The sequence below is a fragment of the Microcebus murinus genome, chromosome 1 (genome assembly GCF_040939455.1).
Source record: "Microcebus murinus isolate Inina chromosome 1, M.murinus_Inina_mat1.0, whole genome shotgun sequence".
NCBI lineage: Eukaryota > Metazoa > Chordata > Mammalia > Primates > Cheirogaleidae > Microcebus > Microcebus murinus.
In genome coordinates, this window is record NC_134104.1 from 146,003,533 (window position 1) to 146,030,423 (window position 26,891).

The 26,891-nt window shown below is 52.8% G+C and overlaps 1 protein-coding gene and 1 long non-coding RNA gene across 4 annotated transcripts in view; one reads left to right on the forward strand and one right to left on the reverse strand.

Moving 5' to 3' along the window:
* Nucleotides 1-924: 924 nt before the first annotated feature.
* The window catches only part of LOC105858802 (uncharacterized), a 30,779-nt gene continuing 4,812 nt past the window's right edge, over nucleotides 925-26,891 (forward strand). For both annotated transcript variants that reach the window (XR_012921014.1, XR_012921015.1), the window contains exons 1-3: nucleotides 925-1,254; nucleotides 2,579-2,669; nucleotides 3,299-3,420. This is a non-coding gene — a long non-coding RNA (uncharacterized LOC105858802). The remainder of the gene's footprint in view (nucleotides 1,255-2,578; nucleotides 2,670-3,298; nucleotides 3,421-26,891) is intronic.
* On the reverse strand, nucleotides 8,091-17,467 carry XIRP1 (xin actin binding repeat containing 1). 2 transcript variants are annotated; one of them, XM_020285407.2, is made up of 2 exons: nucleotides 17,303-17,467; nucleotides 8,091-14,366 (listed from the first exon to the last, which is right to left on the reverse strand). In XM_020285407.2, exon 2 carries the CDS (start codon nucleotides 14,318-14,320, stop codon nucleotides 8,810-8,812), a length of 5,511 nt encoding a protein of 1,836 aa, XP_020140996.2. In that variant the 5' UTR covers nucleotides 14,321-14,366; nucleotides 17,303-17,467; the 3' UTR covers nucleotides 8,091-8,809. The 2 variants fall into 2 exon arrangements, with proteins under 2 accessions (XP_020140996.2, XP_020140985.2); XM_020285396.2 differs by having other exon boundaries at nucleotides 8,091-14,369.

The window sequence follows — 26,891 nt, forward strand, 5'->3', positions numbered from 1 at the left end:
CATCTGTTTTGTTCACTGCTATATTTCCAGTGTCTGCAATGGGCTGTGCACAATGCATTTTTGTTGAATGAATATGTACCTTTAAAAAATGGCCATAATTAGGGGGTCAGGCATGGTGGAACAAGCTTGTAGTCCCAGCTACTCAAGGCTGAGGCAGGATAGCTTGAGTTCGAAGTTGAGGTGAGCTATGCTTGTGCCACTGCACTCCAGCTTGGGCAACAGAGTGAGACATTGTCTCTTAAAAAAAAAAAAAAGATTGTAAAGGGGGAATAGATCTGGCCCATAATCATCTGCCTCATGCTTTTTTTTTCTTTTGAGACAGAGTCTCACTCTGTTTTCCAGGCTAGAGTGCCGTGGTGTCAGCCTAGCTCAGGGCAACTTCAAACTCCTGGGCTCAAGCAATCCTCCTGCCTCAGCCTCCCAAGCAGCTGGGACTACAGGCATGCGCCACCATGCCCAGTTAATTTTTTCTATATATATATTTTAGTTGGCCAATTAATTTCTTCCTTTTTTTAGTAGAGATGGGGTCTTGCTCTTGCTCAGGCTGGTCTTGAACTCCTGACCTCAAATGATGCTCCCACCTCAGCCTCTCAGAGTGCTAGGATTACAGGCGTGAGCCACCGTGCGCCGCCTGCCTCATTCTTTATCACAGCACATAGTATCCTGGAGTAGGGAGATATGTGATTTTGTTAACTAGTTTCCTATGACGAACATTCTAATCTTTGGTATTTCAAACAATGCTGATGAAAACCACCTTATGCATTTATCCTTATATTTTTTGTCAGTAGAATAAATCCCTAGGTGTGTGATTTTTAGGTCAAAGAGTATGTTCATTTAAAATTCTGATCCTATTTCCAAGTTGTTCTCCAAACTGGCAGACCCAGCCAGTTCTCTCTCCCTGACAACAGTGGATAAATACTGCTGTTGTCCCATCTGCTCCAACACCACGTAGTATCAGACTTTTTGATCTTGGTTATTAAGGATCGGTATCTCTGTGTTCAATTGACGCAGTTTCCTTGGGAACCTTTCCTGGGGTCAGACCTGGCAAGTCCCGGTTGGAGACGAGCCTGGAACCCGGCCCAGCTAGCCGGCACCACGCCCCCGACAGCACCCAAGGCTCCACTCGCTGCTCCCTGGCTTTCTGCGTTTTCCTTTCTCCCCCACAAGTTTCTGATTCCTGGAACCAGACTCAGTGACCTCACGCCGGTGACTTCACATCCGGGACCTTCTGGGAATTCTCAGCAGCACTTTTTCGTAAGAAAACTAACATGGGAGGGGAGACGGGGGAGGGGCGGAGCCGTGGGGACGGAGAGAGAGAAGCGCTCAGGGGACTGCTTCCTTCTTCCGATGAAGTCGGGTGGAGCTGGAAGGGCTTGTGGCCGAGCCGCGGCCCGGGAGACCAAGTGCTCGCCCCCTCGGCCTGCAGGCCCGCACCTGCGCGCCCCGGGACAGACCCCAGCCCTATCACTCCTGGTCTGGGACCAGAGATGGGGATCCTGAGGGCCCCCAGGCCCAGCCTCTGCTAGTTTTCTTCCAAAGTTAGCCGGGCATCTAACGGGGCAGTTCTGCTACAAGTGGGAGCAGGTATCAAGGTGGACACAACTGGGTATTATTGACTTGGAGGTCCTGACAGTCCCGTGAGGTGGACATGCACAAAACCAAAAAGTCACAACCGGGTTTTCCAAACTGTGAGACTGCATAAGGTGGGGGTGGGGGGAATTAAAGAGGAATGGACAGGGGCCAAAGGAGGACACTCCCGATGGCTTTTGCTTCCCCAAAGAGGTTACCTCAGAGCTGAGTCTTCAAGACCAAGCTTTCCAGAAATGGCAGGATGGAAGATGGTGGTGGGAGGCAAAACTGGGGCGCCATTATACTTTGTGGGCCCTAGGCATTTTTGCCTTCGTGGCTCCTTCCCCATAAAAAAATATTTAAAATTAATTTTTTTTTTACGACTGCGGTGGTATAAAGACAAAGATGTTAATGTTACATGTTAAAACATTTTCTTCTACCTGAAGGGTCCTCCTCCCCTTTCTGATTTGTAAAATAAGTTAAAACATTTTCATGGGCCCCTAAAAGTATAGTGGGCCTTAGGCACTGTGCCTACTGTGCCTAATAGGTTAGCTGGCCCTGGGTGTAACCAAGGTGGTGTGACACAGCCTGGATAGAACATGAAAGGACCTAGAACATACGATTTATATGGGGGAGGCAATAGACCCAGTAGCAGCTGCACAGGAAGGCCCTGAATGACCTAAGGAGCATGGATTTTAAGATGGAGGTGGTGAAGGGCCGCTGCAGGGCTGGATTGGAGGAACAACAGTTTTGGGGTAGCACTGTGGTGGTGTGAGCAGTGAGGAGGCTGTTGCTATAGTATAGTTTTTTTTTTTTTTGAGACAGAGTCTCCCTGCATTGCCTGGGCTAGAGAGCTGTGGCATCAGCCTAGCTCACAGCAACCTCAAACTCCTGGGCTCAAGCAATCCTGCTGCCTCAGCCTCCCGAGTAGCTGGGACTACAGGCATGCCCGGCTAATTTTTTCTATATATTTTTAGTTGGCCAATTAATTTCTTTCTATTTTTAGTAGAGATGGAATCTTGCTCTTGCTCAGGCTGGTCTCGAACTCCTGACCTTAAGAAATCCGCCCACCTCGGCCTCCCAGAGAGCTAGGATTACAGGTATGAGCCACCAAGCCGGGCCTACAGTATAGTGTTAACATTGGAGCTCAGAGAGCGAAGAGTGGAGATGGAAGGGAGGGGCAGGGGGAAGAGAGATTTGGGGAAGCTGAAGCAGAAGGTGGCAGCTCACTGATGTGAGGGGGCAGTGCAGGGAGAAGCCCGGGCTGTCTTCTCAGGCTGGCGTGAATGGCAGATGCTCTTGGAAAAGGGGAAGACAGTCAGAGAAACTGTATGCTCTCCAGGACTTTGGGAAGTCAAATGTGAGGTCCTTCACAAATAACACAACAAGGGAAACCTTGAGTAACTTCGGCTTGTGGGCAGCTTTCAGGGCCACCTCTTGCCCAGATCTCTGCAATTGCTTCTGGGGTGGGTGGTGCCACCCCAAAGCTCCATCCCCATTGCACCACCTCCCTGCTTCCCATGGCCTAGAGGACAAAACACCTCACCTGGGCATTCCCAGACTTCAGAATGGCAAAAAGCATAGTGAGTTTTCAACACCTCTTACAGTGGAAAACTGTCTCAGAATCTCATTTGGCTACATATTATTCAACCCCCAATTGTTTCCCTTCCAACCCCCCACCCCCTGCAAAAGAAAACCCACTATAATTAACTTCCACCTTCCAATACAGACACTGGGCCTACTATAGAGAAGACCAGAGAGACCTATAGAGAAGACCAGGCCAAAGTCAAGGGCTGGGGCAGGAAATACATTTACCAGGAGAAGAGCTGGGCTTGAATGACTCCTTGAAAGGTAATCATTTATTTACTCTAAAACATGAATTGAACACCTACTATGTGCTCTGGCACCACTGCAATCACTCGGGATGCAACAAAAAACAAACGAGAAATGGTTCTTCATGGAGATGATATTTCAGTGGGGGAAGACTGATTGTGGAGATGTCACTCTCCAAAGGTAGATGCATGTTCTAGAATTTTGCCTCTTCCCCTCCAAAAGGTGATGTCTAATACCCCTTCTTTTTAATCTGGGCAGACTTACGCCTCATTTGCAACCAACAGAATGCAGCAGATATGATTTTTCATGACTTCTGAGGTTAGGTTGTAAAAGGTGATGCAGCTTCTGCCTTGTTATTTGGGACACATGTCTTTGGAGCCCTGAGCCACAAAGTCCAACTTGAGACTACCATGCTGTGAGGAAGCCTAGGTCACAGGGAGAGGCCACATGTGTATGTTCTGGCTGACATTCCAGCTGTGGTCCCAGACATTATGGCACAGAGACAAGCCATCACCACTGGGTTCTGTCCAAAATCCTGACCCACAGAATTTATGAGCATCATAAAATGGTTGTTGTTTAAACCATTAAGTTTGGGGTGGTTTGCTATGCAGGAGTAATATCTAGAACACTAACAATAAACAAGCAAATAAGTGAGCAAGATAATATATTGTGATAGGTCCTAGGGAAAACATAAAAGCACATGAAAGCTTGGAGAAAGTTCTCTTTAGATGGGGATTGATCAGGAAAGGCCTTTCTGGGGAGACATTTGAGATGAGACTTGAATGAGTAGGAGCTCAACCACTAAAGATCTGGGAGAAGAGACTTCCAGGCAGAGGGTACAGCAAGTACAAAGGTCCTGAGGCAGGAATTAACTTGGTACGTTCTGTGAAGAGCAAGAAAGCCAGTGTGACTAGAGGGACGTGGGTGAGGAGAGAGTGGGAACACCCAATTTGGAGAGGAAGGCAGAGAGGCAAGGCATTCTGTTCTTACAGGGCACTGAGAGGAGTTTAGATTTCAGACTGAGTGAGCTGGGAAGCTGATGGAGGGTATTATACAGGAGCGAGTTGATCTGGTAAACTCTTGATAAGAGATCTGGCGAGGCTGGACGTGGTGGCTCAGGCCTGTAAAGCAGGGGGGGGGGGGGTCCAGCTTTGGGAGGCCAAGAGGGGAGGAAGCATCTCTTGAGGTCAAGAGTTCGAGACCGGCCTGAGCAACATAGTGAGACCCCTGTCTCTACAAGAAATAGAAAGATTATCTGGGCCTGGTGGTGCGCCCCTGTAGTCCCAGCTACTCAAGAGCCTGAAGCAAGAGGAGCACTTGAGCCCAGGAGTTTGAGGTTGCTACGGTGATGTCACTGCACTGTAGCCTGGTGGACAGCGTGAGACTCTGTCTTAAAAAAAAAAAAAAAAAAAGTTCTGGCTGCCTGATGGAGGACAGACGGTAAGGATAGGGCAGAGAGGAGGGGAGGGCAGTGCCTCTCGCCCCAGGAAAGGGGTTTGAATGGTTGCCTGAGGCAGGGGGATGGCGGTGACGATGGGACTGGCGGACAAATTCCGGACACAAAGGCAGTAGCGGAGAGGACCAAAGAGGGAGGAGGCGCCCTGCCGGGCAGGTCGGTCCCGGGCGAGGCCGAGACGTGGGTGAGGACCGGAACCCGGCATCCGCCTGGAATCCGGGAGGGAGGCTCCGCGCGAGAGCTGGCCAGGACGGCGCGTTCTGGCGTCGGGCGTCTGCAGTGCCGAGCCAGGCCCTGGCTGCGCGCCCGCCGGGCGTTTCCCAGCAACGGCCGCCGCCGCCCAAGTGTTCCGAACTTGGCGGCCCCTTGGTCTCCTCGTAGCCTTGGCGACAGCCGGTGGGAACACGCCCACAGGCTCCGGGGGCGGGGCCTGGGCGCGGCGCGCTCCGCCTCTGGCCGGGCTCCCTCTCAGCCCCGCCCCCTGCTGGGGGAGAGGCGGAGCCTCGGCCTGGGCCGCACGTGTCCCGGCAGGTGTGCAAGGGCACCGCGCGGTCCCTCGCCTAGTGGCCGCTGCTCCGCTTGGTGCGCGCTGCCGCCGTCTCGCTCCCCGCCCGCCCGCCTGCCTCCCCACTCTGCCCCCTACGCGGCCACCTCCAGCCGATCAGACTGGCTCCTCTGTCAATCAGGTCACCTCTGTAGGGAAGCCTTCCCAGAGCACCCGAGCTGGAGTTAACTGTCAACTCTCCTCTAGTGGACTGACCTCGTTTTTTGTTTCTTTCACAGTATCTCTCCCCTCTGGAATTATCTTATCTGCTTATATTGTTTTCCCTCTTTAAACCCAAGTTGTCCGTAAGATCAGGCACAAACTCTGCCTTGTTCATCTCTATTCTCAGCACCCTGAACAGAACCTGGCAGGAAGGAGGTGCTCAATAAGTGTTAGATGAGTTGGTAGATTTACTCAATCATTTCATTCGTTTATGCACTCATTTACTTGACATTTATGGAGTGCCTTCTAGGCACTTGTGGTAAGCACTGGAGGTAACATAATGAACAAGATAGGGACCACCTATCTCCCACCCCCCCAATGAGAAAGAAGATGTATTTTTAAAATAATTACAATAATACAAAAAGCAAATGTCTTTGAGTTCCAGATGCCAGACATAGGTTCAGCACTTTGCACACAATAATCTTCACAATAGTAGGCACTATGACCATGCCCACTTTGCAGACGAGAACTTAGAGGAGAATAGTCATGCTATAAGCTGCTGGGTCCTGTGATTACGTGAGATCCCATGGAGGGCAGAGGAGAAGGACATGTGGTGAGGGGCTCAGCAAATATGGGAGTACCAGGCCCAGGCAGGTAGATTTGGTTTCTTTTGTTTTGGTGGGGGGGAACAGAGTCTCACTTTGTTGCCCAGGCTAGAGTGAGTGCCATGGCATCAGCCTAGCTCACAGCAATCTCAAACTCCTGGGCTCAAGCAATCCTCCTGCCTCAGCCTCCCGAGTGGCTGGGACTACAGGCACAAGCCGCCATGCCCGGCTAATATTTTTCTATATATATTAGTTGGCCAATTAATTTCTTTCTATTTATAGTAGAGACGGGGTCTCCCTGTTGCTCAGGCTGGTTTTGAACTCCTGACCTCGAGCAGTCCACCGGCCTCAGCCTCCCAGAGTGCTAGGATTACAGGCATGAGCCAATGTGCCCGGCCTGGTTTGTTTGTTTGTTTGTTTCTTTTTTTGGGATGGGGTCTTACTGTCACCCAGGCTAGAGTACAGTGGCATCATCATAGCTCACTGCAACCTCAGTCTGCTGGACTCACGTGATTCTCCCACCTCAGCTTCCTGAGTAGTTAGGACTACAGGCACTTGCCACTATACTTGGTTAATTTTCTTATTTTTTGTAGTGACAGAGTCTGGGTATATTGTCTTGAACTCCTGGGCTCAAGTGATCCTCCTGCTTTGGCCTCCCAAAGTTCTAGGATTACAGGCGTGAGCCACTGCACCAGCAGATTTGGTACTTGATTGTTATCTGCACACCACAGTCTTCTACAAGGTACAAGGTCCTTCCAGATCAGAGTGCTATTGTCCCAGGATAACCCACCTATATGGGCTGCAGGAAATGAGGGGCCTGTAAAGGTATAGAGGGTGAGTCCTGGGCCGGGGCTAGGATAGGAGCTTGCTGTTCAACTGAAGCAAAGTGTGGACAAGTTCCCACATAAACTTGCTGGGGGTGAAACCTAGGTGCCAAAGCCTGGGTATCTGGGAAACCCAGGAACAAAACTTGTTACACCCTGGGTCTTTGCAAGTGCTGTTCCCTCTGCCAGCATGTTTTTCCTTTTGATTTCACATAGCTGGCTCTTTGTCATTCAAATCTCAAGTGAGATGTTTTTTTTTGAGAGGTCTGCCTTGGCCACCCTCTCTAAGGCAATCACCTATCATTGGCACATTATTATGTTTTAAGACTCCTACCCCAGTGTGAGAGAGTGGCCTAGTCAGGTGCATCACCCTATTCCTGATCTGATTTTTCTTGCTTATTTATTGTCTCTCTGTTTCCTCATTCCAAAAAGTCAGTTCTCTGAGAGCAGGGCACCATTGGACTTCACCTCTGTGTCCCTACTGCCTAGAATAGACCTGGCATACAGAAGGTGCCCAATGCTTTTTGAGAGACAGAGTGAAAAGGGACCCTCACCAAATCATTCTGGCTTTCTAGGCCAGGATCTGTGCACTCCCCTTCCTTGGAACCCCTGCTTGGCACAGAGTACCTGGCCTGGACAGGGAGAAGTGGCCCAGCCATCTTGAGCACCAGAATTCTCCTGGTATGAGGTCCTCTTGCCTTCCCAGACCTGGCTGGGCTACTTTCCCACTCAGGGGGGCAGGATTCCAAGAACCCTCTAACCCCCAGGGTGATGTGCAGGAACATCCAGGAGGGGAGACCAGAGGCGGAGGGGACAGTGGGTTGTGTGTATGTGTGTGTGTGTGTGTGTGTGTGTGTGTGTGTGTGTGGGAGGGAGGGAGGGAGGGAGGAGGGTGGGGACAAGGAGTCTAAGGGAGTGGGCAGGGACTTTCTGGTTCCCAGCCAGGATGGTGGAGAAGGGGGTGGCTTTTCAGAGCTTCCCAACACTGCTGTTGGTAGGAAAATGAGGCACCTGGAGGTTGTGGCTGTTCCCCCCTCCCCCCATTGGTGGAGCACATGCTTTGGGACAGATGTACACACACTCAGACACACACAGAGTAGAGCATAAAACTTGAGTTTATTTGGATTGTGTCCTTCCCATTTGGGGTGCACAGTGGGGAGCAGTGGGGTGGGGGCAGAGAGAGGTAGTCCATTGGGCTTCTGTGGGCATTGCCGATTGCTGACTCTTTGTGTGTGGCCTTTGGGCCACCAGGAGGATCAGCTGGATGGTGGAGATGGGGGTGAGGAGGCTGGCAGCCAGGCCCCTCTGGAGCCCTCAGACCAGTCCCAAATAGAGACCAGTGCTGTGTCCAGTTGGGGCTATTCCTCTCCAAGGATTAAGGAGCAGATGGCTGAGAACATTCAGACTAACAAAAGAAAGAAAGGCTGAGGGTGGAGGAAGACGGGGAGGGGGTTCCAACTCAGGCAGTGGTGTGCAGAGTCACACGTGTCCATGCGTGGGCCAGGCGTGTGTGAGAAGCATGTGTGTGTGTCTGTGCACATTACATCCTCCACCAGCTGCTGGGAGCCCCCATCCTACCCCCATGCCAGTGCTACTTGGTGGGCCTCTTCCCGACCTTTCTTCCTCCTTTTGGAAGAACTGGGCCTATTGATGGAACCAACAAAAGGGAAACGTCCCGTAACAGTTCTCTAAAGATGCCCTTTCTTCTTGGTCCTTGCCTTATGCCTGCAGGAGGTAGGCACCCACCTCAGTCCTGGGGCTGTAAAGGGAGGCACCCCAATGATGGGTGGGGGGCTGTGGTGGGAGGTGGAGGGGCTCACTGGGTAGCTGGCTGGGAGTGGCCGCAGAGCACCTGTGCCATCTCAGCTTCTGCCAGGCCACTGCTGAACCCAGCTGGGCTGTGCAGGAACTGCCGCAGCAAGGGGGAGGGGTGGAACCCGAGGTGGGAGCCCCTGGGTGGATCTGCCTGCTCGGTGACTGTGGTGGAGGACATGAGGACTGTGTTCCCGAACTGGTCCACCTCCTCATACTGCTCCGTCACGGTTCTTGTGGCTCCGTAGTGCTGGGAGCCACCCGGCCCAGTCTGCAGCTCCAGAACACTCTTTTGCCGCGCTGTGGGCAGGGGGCTGGCTGAAGCAGGGGCAGGCTCGGGCTGTCCACAGCACTGGGAGGCCTCCTTCTTCCCAGCCTCGGTCTCCATGCTTTTCTGGTGGAGCAGGGCCTGGCCCATGTCCTGAGCCAGCTGAGTACTTTTCACTGAGACACTGAGGTTGGCGGTAGGGCTAGAAGCCTCTGGAAGCTTCCTTGTGGCTGACTGGATGGAGATGAATGTTGGGGAGGAGAGGGAATCTCTGTTGGAAGGCAAGACACGAGGGAGGCCCAAATCTTCTCTTGATGTCTCCCAGCTCCTGGTGGGAGGAGCAGTTGAGGCTGCTTGACCTCTGGCCTTTGTGAGATTTCTGGCCTTGGCTTGAGTCTGGACCTCAGTGTGGCATGCAGCCTTGGCTTGGCCGTTGACTAGAGTTTGACCTCTGGCCTCCTGGCCTGAGCAACTGGGCCTGGCACTACTGCTGACTGTGACACTGACCTTGTGGGCATTGTGGTCCTTTGGAGGTTCCTGGGAATGGCCTCTGGCATTAGCCTCAGGTTGCAGGGTAGACATGGAGCTGAGGGCCTTGTGCACAGCCTCTTCAATGTCCAGCAGCCTGGCCAGGGTCTGTTCCTTTAACCGGGCAACCTCTGTGCTGACCCGAGTCAGCTCCCCAAAGGCCTTTTCCACTGAGGCCTCGGGCTTTTGGGGGGCAGCAGAGGCCTGAGGGGCAATCCCTCCCAGTTGGGGCACAGTCTCAAAGAGCCTCCGCAGGGCCCGCACGTCCACACTGCTTGCAGCTTCTTTCTCCAGGGCTTGAACCTGACTTAGGAGGCCCCGGAGCTCTTCCTGGCTTCCCTGTAGAACCTTGGGGCTCTCAGGGGGCCCCTGCTTGGAACTTTCCATGGGCTGCTCTCCTGGGGGGCTGGGGCCCCCCTGTAGTGAGGCAGGGTTGCCATTGAGAGCGTGGAACTTGGGGGGCTCAGAGCTCTGGACACTGCTGTCCGAAGCCTGACTGTTGACGGGCCTGGGGGCCACGGTGCTGAGGCTCTGCTGGGGGCCGAGCTGGCTGTGTCCCCTGGGGCATCCAGTCCGAGGCATGTGGCCCTGGTCTGTAGCAGTGGGAACCTTGGCTGGCTGAGGAATGGCTGCATTCGTCTCACCTTGTCTATGTTCTCCTCGCCCTCTCTCCGAGGAAATGCTGGGAGATGGAGCTGAGGGCTTGGGCAGCCTCTGAGGAGGGTGGATCTGGGTCAGGTGTGCAGGTTTGGGGGGCAGCTGGGGCTTCTTTCTTGGGGGCATGGTGGACTCCGGTTTTGCAGTCTTTGTCTGTGACCCCCCAGAGGTTCTCTGGCCGGCAGGGCTGCTGTGCGAGTGAAGGGAGTTCTGCAGGGGCTCGGAGACCTGCTGTACGGAGTCCTCGTCATGGCGGGCAGGGGCTGGGAAGTCAGGTCCTGTCACAGCAGCTGGGAGAGCAGGAGGGGGAGGAACAGAGGCATTATGGGAGTGCAGACTGGCACCTGCAGCATGGGGCCCAGAGGCCAGAGTGTGGCGGGAGAGATGGGCAGTCTTCAGAGTGGTCTCTGCAGCTTGGAGGCCCCCTGGACAGACTTCTGCCATCACATTCCCTGGAGGCCCCCCGGCCATCTGTGTGTGGCCCCCAGGCTCCTCCTGCCCTGGCCCAATACTCTGACCTGGGCCTCCCGGGAGTGGGCTGGGAGCCTGGGCCGAGGGGGCGATCTCTCTGCCCCTGGGCTGGGGTTTGCTTTCAGAAGGCTGGACACCCCCAGGTGGATCAAAGGTCCTCACAGGATGAGCAGTGTAGATGCCGTCCTGAATTGTTACCCACCCCCCAGGCAGCCCTCTGGGTAGTGCTTTTTCTTCCCCACTGACCTTTCTGGGGGCTGCTGGGATCCTGGGGTCACCTCCACCCACAGGCCTGGTGTTGCTCTGGGTAGCCCCAGTGGCCTTGGCTGGAACTCGAAGAAGGCCATCCTGGATGGGCGTGGAAGTGGCTGTAGGGGCGGAGCCCTGCTTGTGCTTGTTCAGAACTTGCTGGTGCAGGTTTTGGGCCTCGGCTGTTGCCATCCGCAGACTCTGCATGGCGTCCAGGAGGTCTGGAGCCCCAGGTCCTGAAGGGGTAGCTTTGGCTCCTTCTGACTTTCCCAAGGCTGCCATCCCTTTCTGCCCAGTGTGGCTGTCTTCCTGCTTTTCTGCGTCCCGCAATTGGGCTGGGGCTGCAGCTTTCCCAGCCAGGGAGGCTGCCTTTCCAATGGCCTGAGGAGGGAAGGGGGTGGCCCCTGGGCCTCTCAGATGCCCCATCCCCATGCCAGGGGCCAGAGGTGCAACATGGATGATGCTCTCAGTTGGGGGCAGCCTCTGGGCCCCCTCACTGGCTGGCACCGGACTCGGGTCAGCTGGTGGCTCCCACCGCAGACTTTGCAGGCCACTCAGGTCTCCCTTGTCTATGCAGCTGGCCAGCAGCTGCACACTGCTCCTCTCGGGAGCCCTGCTACTTAGCCGGGGCTGTAAGGAGTAGGCGGTCAGTGCGACCAGGCCCTGCTCTGTCTCCTGCATCACCAGCCCTGTCCTTGCCACAGAGGCCCCGAGGCCACAAGCCAGCAGCTGCTGGAGCTCGGGATCCATGTCTTCAATACCCCCACTGCTGCCCGGCGCTGGCAGCCTCAGCGGCTTGAGCTGGAGCTGGCCGGTTGGGTCCTCCTGCACCAGCAGCCCCTGCTGGTCCACGTCTGGCCGATGCAGCACTTGGCGGACAATCCTGGGAAGTTCTCCAGACACCAGCTCCTCCTTCCGTATGTAGGGGCGCCCTTGCCCGGCGTCTGGGAGCACGTACTTGGCCAGGCAGAGCTCTCCGGGTCCTCGGGCCTCCATGAGGATGCCTCCGTGGTGCAGGATGCCAGGTGTGGTGTGCAGAGTCCGCAGCGTCTCCTCGGCCGCGGTCTCCTGCCTCGGTGGCGTGCCGTTGCCTGAGGAGCTCACAGGCTGCTCTTCCTGGAGGTCGCCACCTCGGACACTCTCAGCCGCCAGGGAGCCCATGGGGCAGTTCTCAAAGAGCCAGGTGAACTTGTGCACAGACCCTGCAGGGATGGGCCCAGGGCTTACTCGGGAGCCCTGCTCCTCTCTCTTGCCTGCCTCCAGGGCCTGGAAGACCTCCTTCTGACGAGACACCTGCCCCGAAGGGATCTCCACCCGGCTGCAGTACCGCACAGGACTTCTTCCGCAGGCCTGGCCTGAGGCCTGAAGAGGCTCGATCTCAAAGACATGTCTGTCTGTCTGTCTTTCCCCAGCCTGGACCTGGCTGACCTGCAGGTGCTGCTCCCTGGAGCCCTCTGGCCTGTCCAGGGGCTGGGGCTCGAACATCCAGGTGCAGGACTGTGCCTCGGCCTTGGCTGTGGGGTCCGTGAGCCCTGACCCCTGCTTGTCAGCCAGCTCGCTCATTGGGCATGTCTCGAACAACCACCGGATGGTCTGCACGTCGCCCTTTGGGGGCGCCTCAGGCTGGGGGCCTCCCTGACCCTTCCTCTCTTCTTCCTGCCGTTCCTGTTGCTCCCGCTGGTGGATCACCTCCAGGGGCTGGGTCTCAAAGAGCCACCGGGCAGTGCCAACATCCCCTGCCACCACCTCCTGCCGGGTGATGCCCCGCACCACATCTATGGTGCTGGGGCTTCGGCCCAGACGGTCCAGGGGTTGTGTCTCAAACATCCACCTGTAACCCTTCACATCACCTCCAACTACCTGCTCTCTGCTGACAGAGGTCAGAGCGTGGAGGTGGCCCTTGCTGTCCTGCATAGCATACACTGGGGACCCTATGTTCTGGGAATGCCCAGCACAATCAGTTCCTTCTCCTCTGCTCACACTCCCCTGGGCGGAGGGCTCACCCTGCCCGATGCTGTCCAGGGGAAGGGTCTCAAAAAGATTCTTGAAAGTCTTCACGTCTCCCTTCAGCCCATCCCTCTGGGGGGCGCTCTGAGAGAGGGGCAGTGCTGAGGAGCTGCCACTGGATAGACGCTCAAGCGCGAGCCCCTCACCCTCCTGGGGATCCATCCGCTGCAGGTGACCCACTTGCACATTGTCTCTGAGAGCATCTAGGGGCTTCGTCTCAAATAGCCACAGGGTAGAGCGGACGTCACCAGGGACCACTTCCTCTTTAGGTGGGGCCTCTGTCCCAACCTCCTCTTCCCCCTTTAGAGTGTCCAGTGCTCGGGTCTCAAACAGACGCCGCTGCTGCTGAACGTCTGGACCAGGTGGGATAAGGTCTGGGGACGGCTGGAAGTCCTTCTCATCCACCACGATCTCCCTGATGGCATCCAGGGGCTGTGTCTCAAAGATCCAGCGAGTTGTGCTGACATCGGGCCGGTCCGCCTCCTCCAGGGAGATCCCCCGGATCACCCGCACCTGGCTTGGGTCCTGATTGATGGCATCCAGAGGGCGGGTCTCAAAGAGCCAGCGGCCGCATCTTACTGCGTTGCTTTGGATCTCCTCCCGGCAGGCGGCCTTGACCTCATGGATGGCACCCTGTGCGTCCTGGATGGCACACAGTGGCTCCGTTTGGAACAGCTTCACCGTCTTCTTCACATCGCCTTTCAGCTCCTGGATCTCTGAGCGCAGCTCCAAGGGGCTCTGCTCCTGGATGGAGGGGCGGGAGCCCAGGCGGTCCAGTGGCGGAGTCTCAAAGAGCATCCTGGTGCCCTGCACATCCCCGCTGGCAGCAGGCTCCCTCACAGTAGGCTCCAGTGCCTTGGCCTCCCCCGAGCCACTCAACTCGTCCAGTGGCTTTGTCTCAAACAGCCGGCGGGCCGCGCGAACATCCCCTCCGCACGGCTGGGGCCCGGCTGGCTCCTGGTCTGTGCTGTTGGCAAAGGAGCCTTCCTCAAACTTGCGGGAGGTGCCCTGGACGTCGCCACCCGGCACCGGCTCCCTGGCGGCTGGCTTCTCGTGATCTCCGATGGCGTCTAGGCGCCAGTTCTCAAAGATCCAGCGCATACACTGGACGTCACCCTCGGTGGGCTCCTCAGAGCCCAGGACCTCAGCCAGATCCTCGGCCACGGCCTCAGCCAGATTCTTGCGGAGCTCGGGGTGGATGTGCTTGTAGAGGCGGCGGAGCTCACTGGCCTGCCGCTGCTGGTGGAACTTGGAGAAGGACTCCTTGGGTGGTGGCAGCGGCAGATCTTCCAGGGCTGGTGGGGGAGGGAGGGGCAGGTCCTCTGCAGTCGCCATCCGGATGGTTGCTGTGGGAGACACCTGCGTCGGGACGTCAGCCAGCCTTCTGAGGAGAAGGGGAAGAGATGAGGGTGGAGTTGGGGGCCGAGGTGGGGTGGGGACTGGCTGCTGGGAGAAATAGCAGGGAACAGGACCTAAGGGCAGGGTAGCTCTGGATAACTGTGCTCAGAGACCTCCCCTAAACCCCACCAGGTAGGCCTGACCAGGGCCTCACTTAACCACCTGCATGGCTGGTGTGCAACAAGTCTTGAACTTAGGACACGTGGCGCCATCCATCACAGTGGGTCCCTGGCTCCCCAGTGTCACCTGGGTTGCTAGGGAGCAAGCTGGACACCGCTGGTCATGAGGCTCTTTCCTCCAGCTCCACCAGGGATTGCCCAGACCTTCAGTGGGCAAACTGAACTTGCCCCATCCTTGCCTTCCTTTGTTAGAATCAGTTTTTCCCTGGTAGACTCCCCGGGGCGTGGCCTGGGGCAATCATGACTTAGGAGTCCCAGCCAGGGAGAGGTGCAGCCCCAAGCTGGTGACTGGGATCTCCCGTGAAGTGAGATCCCTCTGCAGGACAGCAGAGGGCATGCTTGCCACTTTGACCCAGAGCCCTGCCCAGGCTTCACCTGGCTCTCAAAGCACTTCAGCCTTTCCCAGGCCCAGGGGGTGGGGGCGGCCTCTGCAGGGGTCAGCAGCCCCCACCAAGCAGAAACAGTGGGGACTCAGGGAAGGAGACTGCTCAGCTGCTATCTTGTGGTTAGGCAGAGCCAAATGGTGAACCCCAGGTCAGGGTTTGCTGTGCTATACTCCAAGACTCAGGAGGTCTGAGCTAGGGGGATTTTAAAGGCCTTTCAGCCCAGCCCTTTATAATTAGAGATGAGGAAACTGAGGCTTGGAGTTGGATCTTGGTGAATGAGTGGCGGGCAGTGCCAGCTTGGGAGTCCCTAGACCCCATTTAGGGGCTGGCCCCCAAGAAATAAGAGGGTAGGGGTGGAGAGCTTTCTTACTGACTTTAGTGCCCTTCTATTCCCCAGCAGGTGCCCTCCGGGAATGTGAGGGTGACAATTATGGAGGGGAGGGCAGTGGGACCAGGGTTTTTCCTGCAGAGATAGGCTTCCCCTTGTTCATGAGATGCCTGGAGCTGGAGCGAGCACAGCTCTGGCTGCAGGGCCTGAGGCTGAGACCTACCATGAAGGCTTTATGGCCACCCACACCCGGCCCCTCAAGCGTACCTCTGGTCTCTGTCCACTGTATGTCTTATCTGTCTTGTGACAGGTTGCTAACAGTCCCCAAAGGGCATTAGGGAAAGAATGAGAAACATGTCCCCCCTCCCGCTGCCCCGACCCAGTGCTCTGAGCCTCACTTGGTGCTAAAAATAGCCAAGATCCTGGCTCCCAGCAGCAGCTTTGTGCTTCGAAGGAGGCTCAGGCTAGCAAGTGGGGACCCTCAGTGCCCTTAGCCCACTCTCTCTCCTTCGCTACCCTGGGCTCCCTGGTCCTGCCTCCTGCAGTGATGTCAGCCCCTGGCCTGCAGGCCAGCTGGGTGCCAGAGCCTGGACGCCTCCCTGGCCAAGGGGCCCGTGGTTTGGTGGATGTAGGGACATTGGCCGAAGTTGGTGTCAGGACTTCCTCCTTATGGCTACCTCAGAAGGAAGAGAGGGGACTGAGACCTGCTTACCTGCCCCTCACCCTGGCATGTCCACCAAAGACACAGGGCCCCTGAGGAGTGTGAGCTCTGAAACCTGCAGCCAGAATGTCATCAAACGCTCTGGGTGGTTTCCTTTTGTCTCTGAGCTCTAACGAGGATCCCTTGCCAAAGGCAAGCAATGCCTGTCCCCACCTCCACTCCATCCTGTCACCACCAGGGTGGCCTGAGCAGATGGCATGGGCAGGCCACCAACTTCAGCCCAACCCCACCTTCAGGAATTTCCAGAATCCCTGCAAGGGTCAAAGACGCTTACTATCACAGAATCCAGGGATATCAGATCTAAAGACCCTCAGAGGTCACTGACTCTAATCCCCTTATTGTTTAGATGGGGAAACTGAGGCCCAAAGAGGGGAAAGGAACTGTGTTTAAGGAGGCTCAGTTAGGCTGCAGTAAAGCCTGAAGTGGGTTTCCTGACTCCTGGCCTTCCTGCGGACATCCTTGCCTGGCCTGAGACTCCTGGGGGAAGGGCAGGATAAGGACAGAATTCAGGACCGGGACCAGACTTGGGGGTGGGGTGAGCCCCAAGAACCATCCCAGAGCTTGGCCTCCGAGAGCTGGGCCAGCCTCTCAGGATGACCCCACTGCTGGCCTCAGGTCACCTCCTCCTTGGCCCAGCTGGCTCCATAGGTCTTTCCATCTGGGCAAACTCAGATCTGGTCCCTGTCCCATCCCCCTATACCTGCCCTGGGGCTTTCCCACTGGGCAAGATGAAGGACTGGGGCGGAACCGGCGTCCCACCCCAGATTCTAGGCCATGACATGGGCGCTGGGCTCAGGCCAGCCCTGGGAGGTATCCCTGGGGCCAGCTATGCCAAGACTTTCACCCACGACAGCTGGGCACGGGGCTTGTCCCAGCAGTGCACACTTGGGCCTACTTACTGCCCCCTGCCCCCCATGCCCTCCCACCTCCCTTCTGTCCCTCTGCCTTCCAGACACTCGGGAGGAAGCCCTGAAGCCTGAGGAGCTCCATACCTGTATCACAGCTCCACACCACCGCCTGAATGCCTTTCCGGACTATGCCACACTGGCGAGAACCTGTCCCTACTGCTGGCCTCTGGCCTGTGGCAGCCACTTGGAGAGCTCCCACGGGGCTCACACTAACTCTTTACCTTCGTCATGAACTCCTGTATGAGAGACTCTTCCACTCAGCTACACCCAGGGATGCCCCTCAGTGTCCTTCCGCCACTCAGAGCCACCCCTAACATGCCCTTCCAGAGCATCCTGAGGGGACCCCAGCCTTGAGAGCCAGCCCTGCCATGGAAGGACAGAGGGGCAGGTTACTCACCGAGGGTCCCTCTTGGCTGATGGGGCTCTTGGGGTCTATAGCAGGTGCAGCTTAAGAGTTTGTCGTCCCTCTCGAGTTCCTTGTCTGGGGTTGGTTCTGTTCCGCTTGCTCGGGCAGACACCTTCTTGCTGCTCTGGCTCCGGGTCTCTGTCCCCTGCCAGCCCCAGCAGCTGCCTTTATCTTGCTGGCGAGGGGGTGGGCCGCGGTGGGGGCGGGCGGCAGAGGCTATGTTCAGAGTATTAAGTGGTTCGGTTATTTTTAGGGCTTGTGGAAGTCACTCTTCCATCCTGGGGAATCAGTTACATGTGCCTTGGGCAGGGGAGGGGGAAATGGGGGAGGAAGCTTCATTCATCCAAAGTCAGTCTGAGGATTGGGGTCACTGACTCAGCCGTGGGGTGGGGTGGGGGTGTCCCAGACTATTTTGAAGGAGTGAATAAGAAGGGGCATCTGACACCTGGACAGCCCTGCCCCCTAATCCTGTGGCCCCCATCTCTCTTCTCCAAACTGGCCTCTGCGTCTTCCTGATGTGGACCGGCCAGGCCTGGGGACCGGAGGCTCCCTGAGGACAGGGCCAAGCCCTTCCTCTTCTCTTCCTGCCTGGGCTCCTCTGAGCGTGAGCACCAGCTCTCCTTCGCCCCCATTCCCTTCTGCACTAGAGAGTTCCCTCTCTTTTATCCATTCCTCCTCCTGTCCCCGGCGCAGGTCAGCACAGCCCTGATTTGGGGGAAAGACATCAGAATGACCAGGCCCCCAGCTCTTCACCAGGTCCCCGATTCATCAAAGAATTCCATGGAACGGTTCTGTGGTTTTCAGGCTGGATTATCTGGGTCCTTGTTTGCTTCTGGACTCTTCCCTGTGACTCAGGGCCCAGCCTTTCTGGGAATGGAGGGGAGGGGAAGGGCGGCTCGCAGGGAGCTGACGGCGGGGTTATTTCTGACCCTGGGAGTCATCGGCTTCACAGTCACAGACGGAGTTGGGGGAGGGGGTGTCACACCTGCTTCCTCGTTCGCTGCGCAGAGCCCTAGCATTCAAACCAGTGTGCTGAGGGACTTCAGGGGACCGTCCACCGCAAACCCCAAAGAGGCATTTTTGTCCTAAGTGGGAGGCCTGGCCCGCACTCCATGTCTGTGGGTTTGCAGGTGCGTTCTGTTACCTAGCCCACTGGGTCCTCCTCCCGATGGCCTCAGTGCCCGCGGAGCCAAGGGGCGATGCCAGACATTGCTCACACTTTCCATGGAGTCATTGTCAGGCCCGCAGTGTCAGCTGGCATGGTGACGACATCTGGGAACCCCTTCTGCCTGGTCTCCCTCCCTCTTTTCTCTTGTTCTGGCTCTTCCCGGGATGGGCAGGGAGACCAATGGACCAGCCTTTTAGGCCAGGGAGGGAGCAGCCATAGGCCTCTCGGGGGGTCTCCCTGTGGACACTGAAAGTGCCCACTTTCTAGGGTGGTTTTGAGAATTGGACGAATTCATGTATGCAAAGGGCTCAGCACACAGCATGTACTATAGCAGTCAGTGCCTGCTGTTATACTGCATATACAAGAAAAGAAAAGCACCTAGGTGGAACTCACTTTTGTATTCACCTCAAATGTGACAACTCATGGGAGAAATTACTCAGGCCTCAATATTAAGGAAGATGCTCTTCCTGAGCACCTGGTTAGTTTTTATCTAATATAGCTGTGCTGTCCAATACAGTTGCCACTAGCCAAATGGGGTTATTTAAATTTAAATACATTAAAATGAAATAAAATGAAAAATTCACTTCCTTTGCTGTACTAGTCACATTTTAAATGCCACGTGGAGACATGTGACTAGCAACTATTATATTGGATAGTGCAGAACATCTTCGTTGTTGCAGAAAGTTCTACCGGATGATTCTATAACAAGACACTAAAAATTTCATAACATGTGGTGTTTCCCTCTTTCACTTGGCTACTAGGAAGCTCAGAGCTGAATTTTTAGTCTTCTTCCAGCAAGTAGACTTTATGGCCCGAGTCCTGAGTAATGAGGGTGATCAATTGTTTCAGCTGTCCTTCTCTGAGGAATTTCCCAAGGCAAAGGACTTTCAGTTTTAAAACTGGGAAAGTTCTAATAAAAACAGGAGGAGTTGGTCACTTTGTGTGTAATGACCTAACAGTTGTCACATCATTCACGATATATCAGTGAGGCTGTTAAGGTAGTAAAGTAGGCATTATTTATCAAAGTATCTTTGGCAGTGTTAAAAAGGTAAACTAAGGCACAATGAAATTTTTAAAGAGTTTATTTGTTCACACAACGATTCATGAATCAGGCAGCTCCAAACCAGAAGTGGTTTGGGAGCTCTACTGAGGGAACACGAGGAAAAGGTTTTTAAGGACGGACACAGAAGTAAGGTAAAGAAAATATTGGGTTGGTTACAGCTATGCAGTTGCCTTATTGGGTCTACCCCATTGGCAAGTCTCTAGTTATATAATTATTTTTGTTGTCTGCTTCTGATTAGTTGAGCTTCAGTTCTGTTTTTCTTTAATATAGGCATTTACAAGAAATAGCTCGTGATAAGTTTCATTCATGTCATAAATCAAGGAAGGTTAAAGTCACTTATGAGGCCTAACTGGCTTTGTCTGCTCAGAGATTCCTCAGGCCTGGCCTCTGTTTTAATTCACGTTAATAGTGGAGATACTATCTATTTTTTTTTTTTTAAAGCTTCCTCAGATCATTCCAGGAATGAGGCTGGGAATAAGTAAATACACCGAGGTTGAAGGGCTAATCTATGTCAGAAGGCAGAGAGGCGTGTGGGGAAGGGGAGTAGGGGAGGGGTGGCTGTTTTCTAGATGTCGAGCCCCCCCTCGGGAGGCCACTGCCTCCCAGTCTCCAGGGCATCCTCCCTGCCAGCCCCTCCCTCCAAGTGGGACTCTGCCAAAGTTGGGATTGGTCAGAAATTCATGCACAGTCTCCCTCCTCTCAAAGAAGGAGCTCAGAGTGAGCTGGCAGCTGATTCACCTGAAGTTTCAGGAAAGACAGGATTCAGGAATGACTAGGAGCCAGACTGCCTGAGTTTGAACCCTACCTGTGACGCTAGCTTTGTGACCTTGCCAAGTTTCTTTTATTTATTTATTTATTTTTGAGACAGAGTCTCACTTTGTTGCCCAGGCTAGAGTGAGTGCCGTGGCGTCAGCCTAGCTCACAGCAACCTCAAACTCCTGGGCTCAAGTGATCCTCCTGCCTCAGCCTCCCGAGTAGCTGGGACTACAGGCATGCGCCACCATGCCCGGCTAATTTTTTCTCTATATATTAGTTGGCCAATTAATTTCTTTCTATTTATAGTAGAGACGGGGTCTCACTCTTGCTCAGGCTGGTTTCGAACTCCTGACCTCGAGCAATCTGCCTGCCTCGGCCTCCCAGAGTGCTAGGATTACAGGCGTGAGCCATCGTGCCTGGCCCCTTGCCAAGTTTCTTAACCCCTCTGTTCTTCATCTATAAAATGGTGATAATAATTGCATGTACCTCAAAGGGTTACTTATGTATGTATGTGTGTGTACATATATTTTCACTATGGCATTTAGAACACTGCTTGACATGCAGGAAGCTTAGTAAATGAGTAAACTCAGGAAGGTTTTTCCCTGAACCCCGACTCCCCAGCCCTTCCAGGTACCAGATGTCAGTGTGTCCTCTTGGCCAAAAGGCGAATGCCCTTCAAGGCGCTGGCTGGCAGCCCCGGCTTCCCTCTCCCTGGGAAGTAGACACTGGTGCCAGGGGACAGCTTGGGCAGGCCAGGCTGGGGCTGTTCCAGGCCTGCAGGGGACAGGTCTGCTCAGCCTATTGCTACCAGAGAAGAATCATCTGAAGCCAGAGAAGGGGTTTTCTGCTCTGCGATCAGCTCAAAAGTGGGCAGATTCCAGAGGAGAGGCTCCGCCTGCCACGAGAATACTGCGGCTACCACGTGAGAAGCCACAGAGCGTGGTTTTTGGGAGAGTGAGATCTGGTGTCCGATGGCCTGGGATCAAATTGCCAGTCTGTCTCTGACTGTTTATGTGACCTCTGAGAGTCTTTCAGCTCTCTGTCCCTTGATGTGTGAGTCTGGGATCGTCCAAGAGCAGAATCTGAGACAAGCGTTTGAGGGCAAGTGATTAAACTGGGAGAGGATCCTAGAAATGCAGCGAGGGAGTGGAGGAGTAAGGGAGGAGAGGAAAGCCGTTACCCTTGTAAACAACTGGGGCTTACTCTCCTAATTTCCTTTCCAGGTAGATCATCATCAGTGTATAGAAACGCAACTGATTTTCATATGTTGATTTTGTATCCTGCAAAATTACCAAAATTTTTAATCAACTCTAGCAGGTTTTTTTAATGGCATCTTTAGGATTTTCTCTGTATAAGAATCTGCAAACAGGGACAATTTTCCTTTTCCGATTCAGATGCCTTTTATTTCTTTTTCTTGCCTAATTGCTCTGTCTAGGACTTCTAGTACTAAGTCTATGCAACCTAGAAGTGTCAAGAGGGGCATCCTTGCCTTGTTCCTGATATTAGAGGAAAAGTTTTCAGTTTTTCACCACTGAGTATGATGTTAACTGTGGGCTGTTCATATATGGCTATTGTTCTGTTGGTGTACTTTCCTTCTACTTGTAGCTTATTGAGAATTTTTATCATGAGAGGGTGTTAAATTTCATCAAATGCCTTTTTTTAATCTATTGAGATGATCATGTGATTTTTGTCCTTTATTATGTTAATGTGGTATATAACGTTAATTGATTTTTGTACGTTGAACCATCCTTGCATCTCAGGGACAAATCCCACTTAGTAAAAAAACTGGGCTTAATCTCACTGGGGACCCTCTGAGAGATGGGGTATGGGGTGAGGAAGGTAGGTGCTATGGTTTGAATAGCTGTCCTCTACAAAAGTTGTGTTGAAAGTTAATCCCCAAAGTGGCAGTATTGAGGGGTGGGGCCTTTAAGAGGTGGTTGGATCATAAGGGCTCTGCCCTCACGAATGGATTAATTCATTTATAGATTAATGAGTCAGTGGGTTAATGGGTTGTCACAGGGGTGGGACTGGTGGCTTTGTAAGAAGAGGAAGAGAGACCTGAGCTTGCATGCTAAGTCTCTTTGCCATGTGATGCCCTGAGCCACCTGGACTCTGCAGAGTCCCCACCAGCAAGAAGATCCTCACCAGATGTGACCCCTTGACCTTGGACTTCTCGGCCTTTGTAACTATAAGAAGTAAATTCCTTTCCTTTATAAATTATCCAGTTTTAGGTATTTTGTGATGGAAAATGGACTAAGACCAGTGGGATGTTTATCCGCCACCCTCACCCCCCATTGGTTGAGTGTCGTTCCTGGAAGTGCCAACTCCTTTGTGCTTCCTGCCTGCCCCTCAGGCAGAGAGGTGCGAGTGTTTTGGTAGGAGTGTGTACAGGACTGTCCACTGAAGCTCCAGGTGACCCTGAGGAGGGTGAGGGCATGTGGGGTGGGACACAGGAAGCATATGCTACTTTAGGTGCCCCCATCTGTGAGATGAGGGGAATTATAATGAGCCTACATCATCGGGTTGCCTTGAAGATTTAGACCAGTGCTATTGGGTAGAAAAATAATGCAATCGATCTAAATAAAGCAAGCCAAATAATGCTAATGAGAACCACATAAATCACTTAAAATTTTCTAGTAGCCACTTTAGAGAAAGTAAAAAGGAAGCAGTAAAATGAATTTTAATACTATTTTATTTGACCCATATGTCCAAAATATTATCATTTGTACATGAATCAATACAAAAATTATTAATGAGATAGTTTGAATTAAGTCTTCAACATTCAGTGTATATTTTATATGTACAGTATTAACACATCTCTATTCGGGCACTAAATATTCATCATAAATACTTGACCTATGGTTAATAAAATTTACAGTTGAAAAAGTAGATTCTCAAGTTGTTCAAACACACAAGCTTTTAAATAACTGAATTGAGTGTCATTTTTTAAATTTGAATGAATTAAATTAAATAAAACCAAAAAAGCAGTTTGTGCATTTTGCATTTTGTTGTAAGCCTCACATTTGAAGTGCTCAGTAGCCACATGTGGCTAGTGGCAGCTTTATTGGACAGTGCAGATTTAGAGAGTTAATCCAAGTGAGGTGTTTAGGATAAGCAGTTGGCTCTTAGGAGCTGTGGCTGAGACCCTTCTCGCTGAGAGAGGCAGAATGGGACAGGGGCAAAGGCTGGCCAAGGGGTCGGGGTCCTTGGTCCTAGGCCCAGCTCTGCTTGACTACTCCCCCTTCTGTGCTTCCTTTCCCCCATCTCTGAGATGTGTAAGATAACATTCAGTGGTATCTAAAGGCCTCTCCAGGCCTAAAGTCTCACTGACAGGGAGAGACTGAGTCCATGTTCCCATTTTCAAGCAGAAAAAACTGAGACTCAGCAAAGGAAAGCAATTTAGCCACCCATGGTCAACACCCAAAGGGAAAGGAAAGGTGCTAACATTTTAGGGTACTTTCCTTTGCTTCGAACACCTTTCCCAGCTCTGCCAACGTTCAAATCCCCCCTCTCCTTTAATTAATACGTAGCCCCAATGTTCTGAGCTCCTACTACATGTGTTTGATCTTATGCTATCCTCAAGTGCCGTAAGAAAGACTTTTGTGTGCCCATTTTACAGGTAAGGGAACAAAGGCTCAGAGAAGTAAGGTTGACATGTCAAAGTGACATAGTGAGAGAGAGGTATAACAAGGACTAGAACTCAGGTTTTTCTGGCCACTAGATCAGAATGGTGGGTACACTTCTAGCCCCCAGGCATACCTTGTGAGGAGGGATTGATGGGGGACGAGCCAGACCTGAGTCACTCCAAGGACACATGGCCATCATCAATATGTCCCAACTCTGCCTGGGTAGGGGCTGCAGAGAGCTGGGAGATGGCTGTCCCCTAGTCCTTGGGCTTGGAGAACTGTGATCAGTCCTGCAGCACACAGTCTGGGGGCCCAGAGCACTTGTGTCCAGTAAGCATGGAGCTGGCACCCCTGATCATTTCACCTGCATTGGGGGCCCTGCCCTTTGACCTTCTCAGCATGCCCTGCTCCTCCATCCATCCCCAACACTTACTGACGCCCCACTGGGAGCCAGGCCCTGTGCTGGACGATTCCCAGGACACTCCAACTTGTCAGCTGTGGACCCCTCCTCCTCCCTAGAGGCTCACACTCCAGCGGGAACCTAACCTGGCAGGGGCAGAGGTACCAGCTTCCCAAGTAAGGAAGACACAAAGCCAACTGGTGGCATCCAGGGTGGTTTTATGCAAGAGGCAGCCTGTGAACCGAGTCCCCCAAATAAGATACTTGATGGATGGAGATGGTATGTAGTGTGGACTGAATCGTGTCCCCCCTGCCCCCAATTCATATAGTGAAGCCCCAGTACCTTAGAATGTGACAATATTTGGAGATGGGGCCTTTAATGAGGTAATTATGGTTAAATGAGATCGTGTAAGAGTGGGGTCCTAATCCTGCAGGACTGGTGTTTTTAGAAGAAGAGGAAGAGACACCAGGGATGTGTGTTCACCGAGAAAAGGCAATGCTGGGACACAGTAAGAAGTCTGCAGGCCAGGGAGAGAGGCCTCGCTAGAAAATACCCTGATCTTGGACTTTCAGCCTCCAGAACTGTGAGAATTTTTTTTTTTTTTGAGACAGAGTCTCACTTTGTTGCCAGGGCTAGAGTGTCGTGGCGTCAAGCCAGCTCATAGCAACCTCAAACTCCTGGGCTCAAGCGATCTTCCTGCCTCAGCCTCCCAAGTAGCTGGGACTACAGGCATGCGCCACCATGCCCGGCTAATTTTTTCTATATATTTTTAGTTGACCAATTAATTTCTATTGTTTTAGTAGAGACGGGGTCTTGCTTTTGCTCAGGCTGGTTTCGAACTCCTGACCTTGAGGGATCCTCCCACCTCAGCCTCCCAGAGTGCTAGCATTACAGGCGTGAGCCACTGCACCTAGCCATGTCTGCTGTTTAAAAGCCACTTGGTTTGTGGTATTTTGTTACGGCAGCATTGGCCAGTGGATACAGCGGGGAACAGCATGTAGGTTGAAGGCATGGCCTAAGTATAGACAGGGAGGTGGGAAAATCTGGCTGAGCACAAGGTAGAAGGGTATTGAGACAGGAGTCCCAGGGGCCATGGGGACAGTTTTGTTCATTTCTGCTCCCCCAGCACTACTGAGTACAGATTAGGGGTGGAGCAGGTCTTAGCAAATGTCTGATGAATGACAGACAGACTTCTAGAGATGGCCTTCCAAGATTCTCATAACCTGGTTATTCAACCAAACACTAATCTAGGTGCTGCTGTGAAGGGACTTTGCATTGTGTAATTAAAGTTGCAATTAAGTTGATCTCAATATACAGATATTATCTGAGTGGCCCTGAACTAATCAGGTGAGCCCGTTCAAAGTAAAAAGTTTTCTCAAGCTAGTGGCAGAAGAGAAAACTAGAGAGGTTCAAAGCACGAAGGGCAATTGCCGCACAATTGCTGGCTTGAAGATGGAGGGGGTCACATGAGAAGGACCGTTAGTGGCTGCAAGGAGCCAAGAGAGGCTGACAGGCAGCAAGAAAGCAGGGAGTTCCGTCCTACAGCCTTGAAGAATTGAATCCTGTCCCCTACCTGAAGGAGCTTGAAAGAGGATTTCTTTTCTTTTCTTTTCTTTTTTTTTTTTTTTTTAACATATCCATCTTTATTTTAACTAGAGTTTGGTTATTTTGTATTTTACTTGATTGTTTTTATATTTATGTTTTAATGCATTAACTTATTTTATGTTTTCTCATTTCCTGTTTCATTTATTTTCTTTTTCTTTTTTTTTTTAAATTAGTACAACCCTTCTGGAAAGTAATTTGGAGATACCTGGAAGAGCTAAAAATAGAAATATGATTTGATCCAGCAATCCCACTACTAGACATCTATTCAAAGGAAAAAAAGACATTCTATAATAAAGATAGCTGCATGCAAATGTTTATAGCAGCACAATTTATAATTGCAAATATGTGGAAACAACCCAAGTGCCCATCAATACATGAGTGGATTAATAAAATGTGGTATATGTATACCATGGAATACTACTCAACTACAAAAACTATGGTGATCTAGCACCTTTTATTTTTTTATTTTTATTTTTATTTTTTTTGAGACAGAGTCTCGCTTTGTTGCCCAGGCTAGAGTGAGTGCCGTGGCGTCAGCCTAGCTCACAGCAACCTCAAACTCCTGGGCTCAAGCAATCCTTCTGCCTCAGCCTCCCGAGTAGCTGGGACTACAGGCATGCGCCACCATGCCTGGCTAGTTTTTTCTATATATATTAGTTGGTCAATTAATTTCTTTCTATTTATAGTAGAGATGGGGTCTTGCTCTTGCTCAGGCTGGTTTTGAACTCCTGACCTCTAGCAATCCTCCCGCCTCGGCCTCCCAGAGTGGTAGGATTACAGGCGTGAGCCACCGCGCCCGGCCTAGCACCTTTTATATTATCCTGGATAGAGAGATTGAGCCCATCCTTCAAAGTGAGGTATCGCAAGGATGGAAAAACATTCACCACAGGTACTCACCATTGAATTGGTACTAACTGATCAACACTAAGATGCTCACATGGTAGTAATACCCACTGGGTGCT

Excerpts from the sequence above, each read along its gene's own strand:
- XIRP1 (XM_020285407.2), bottom strand. The coding sequence starts at position 14,320 with ATGGCGACTGCAGAGGACCTGCCCCTCCCTCCCCCACCAGCCCTGGAA.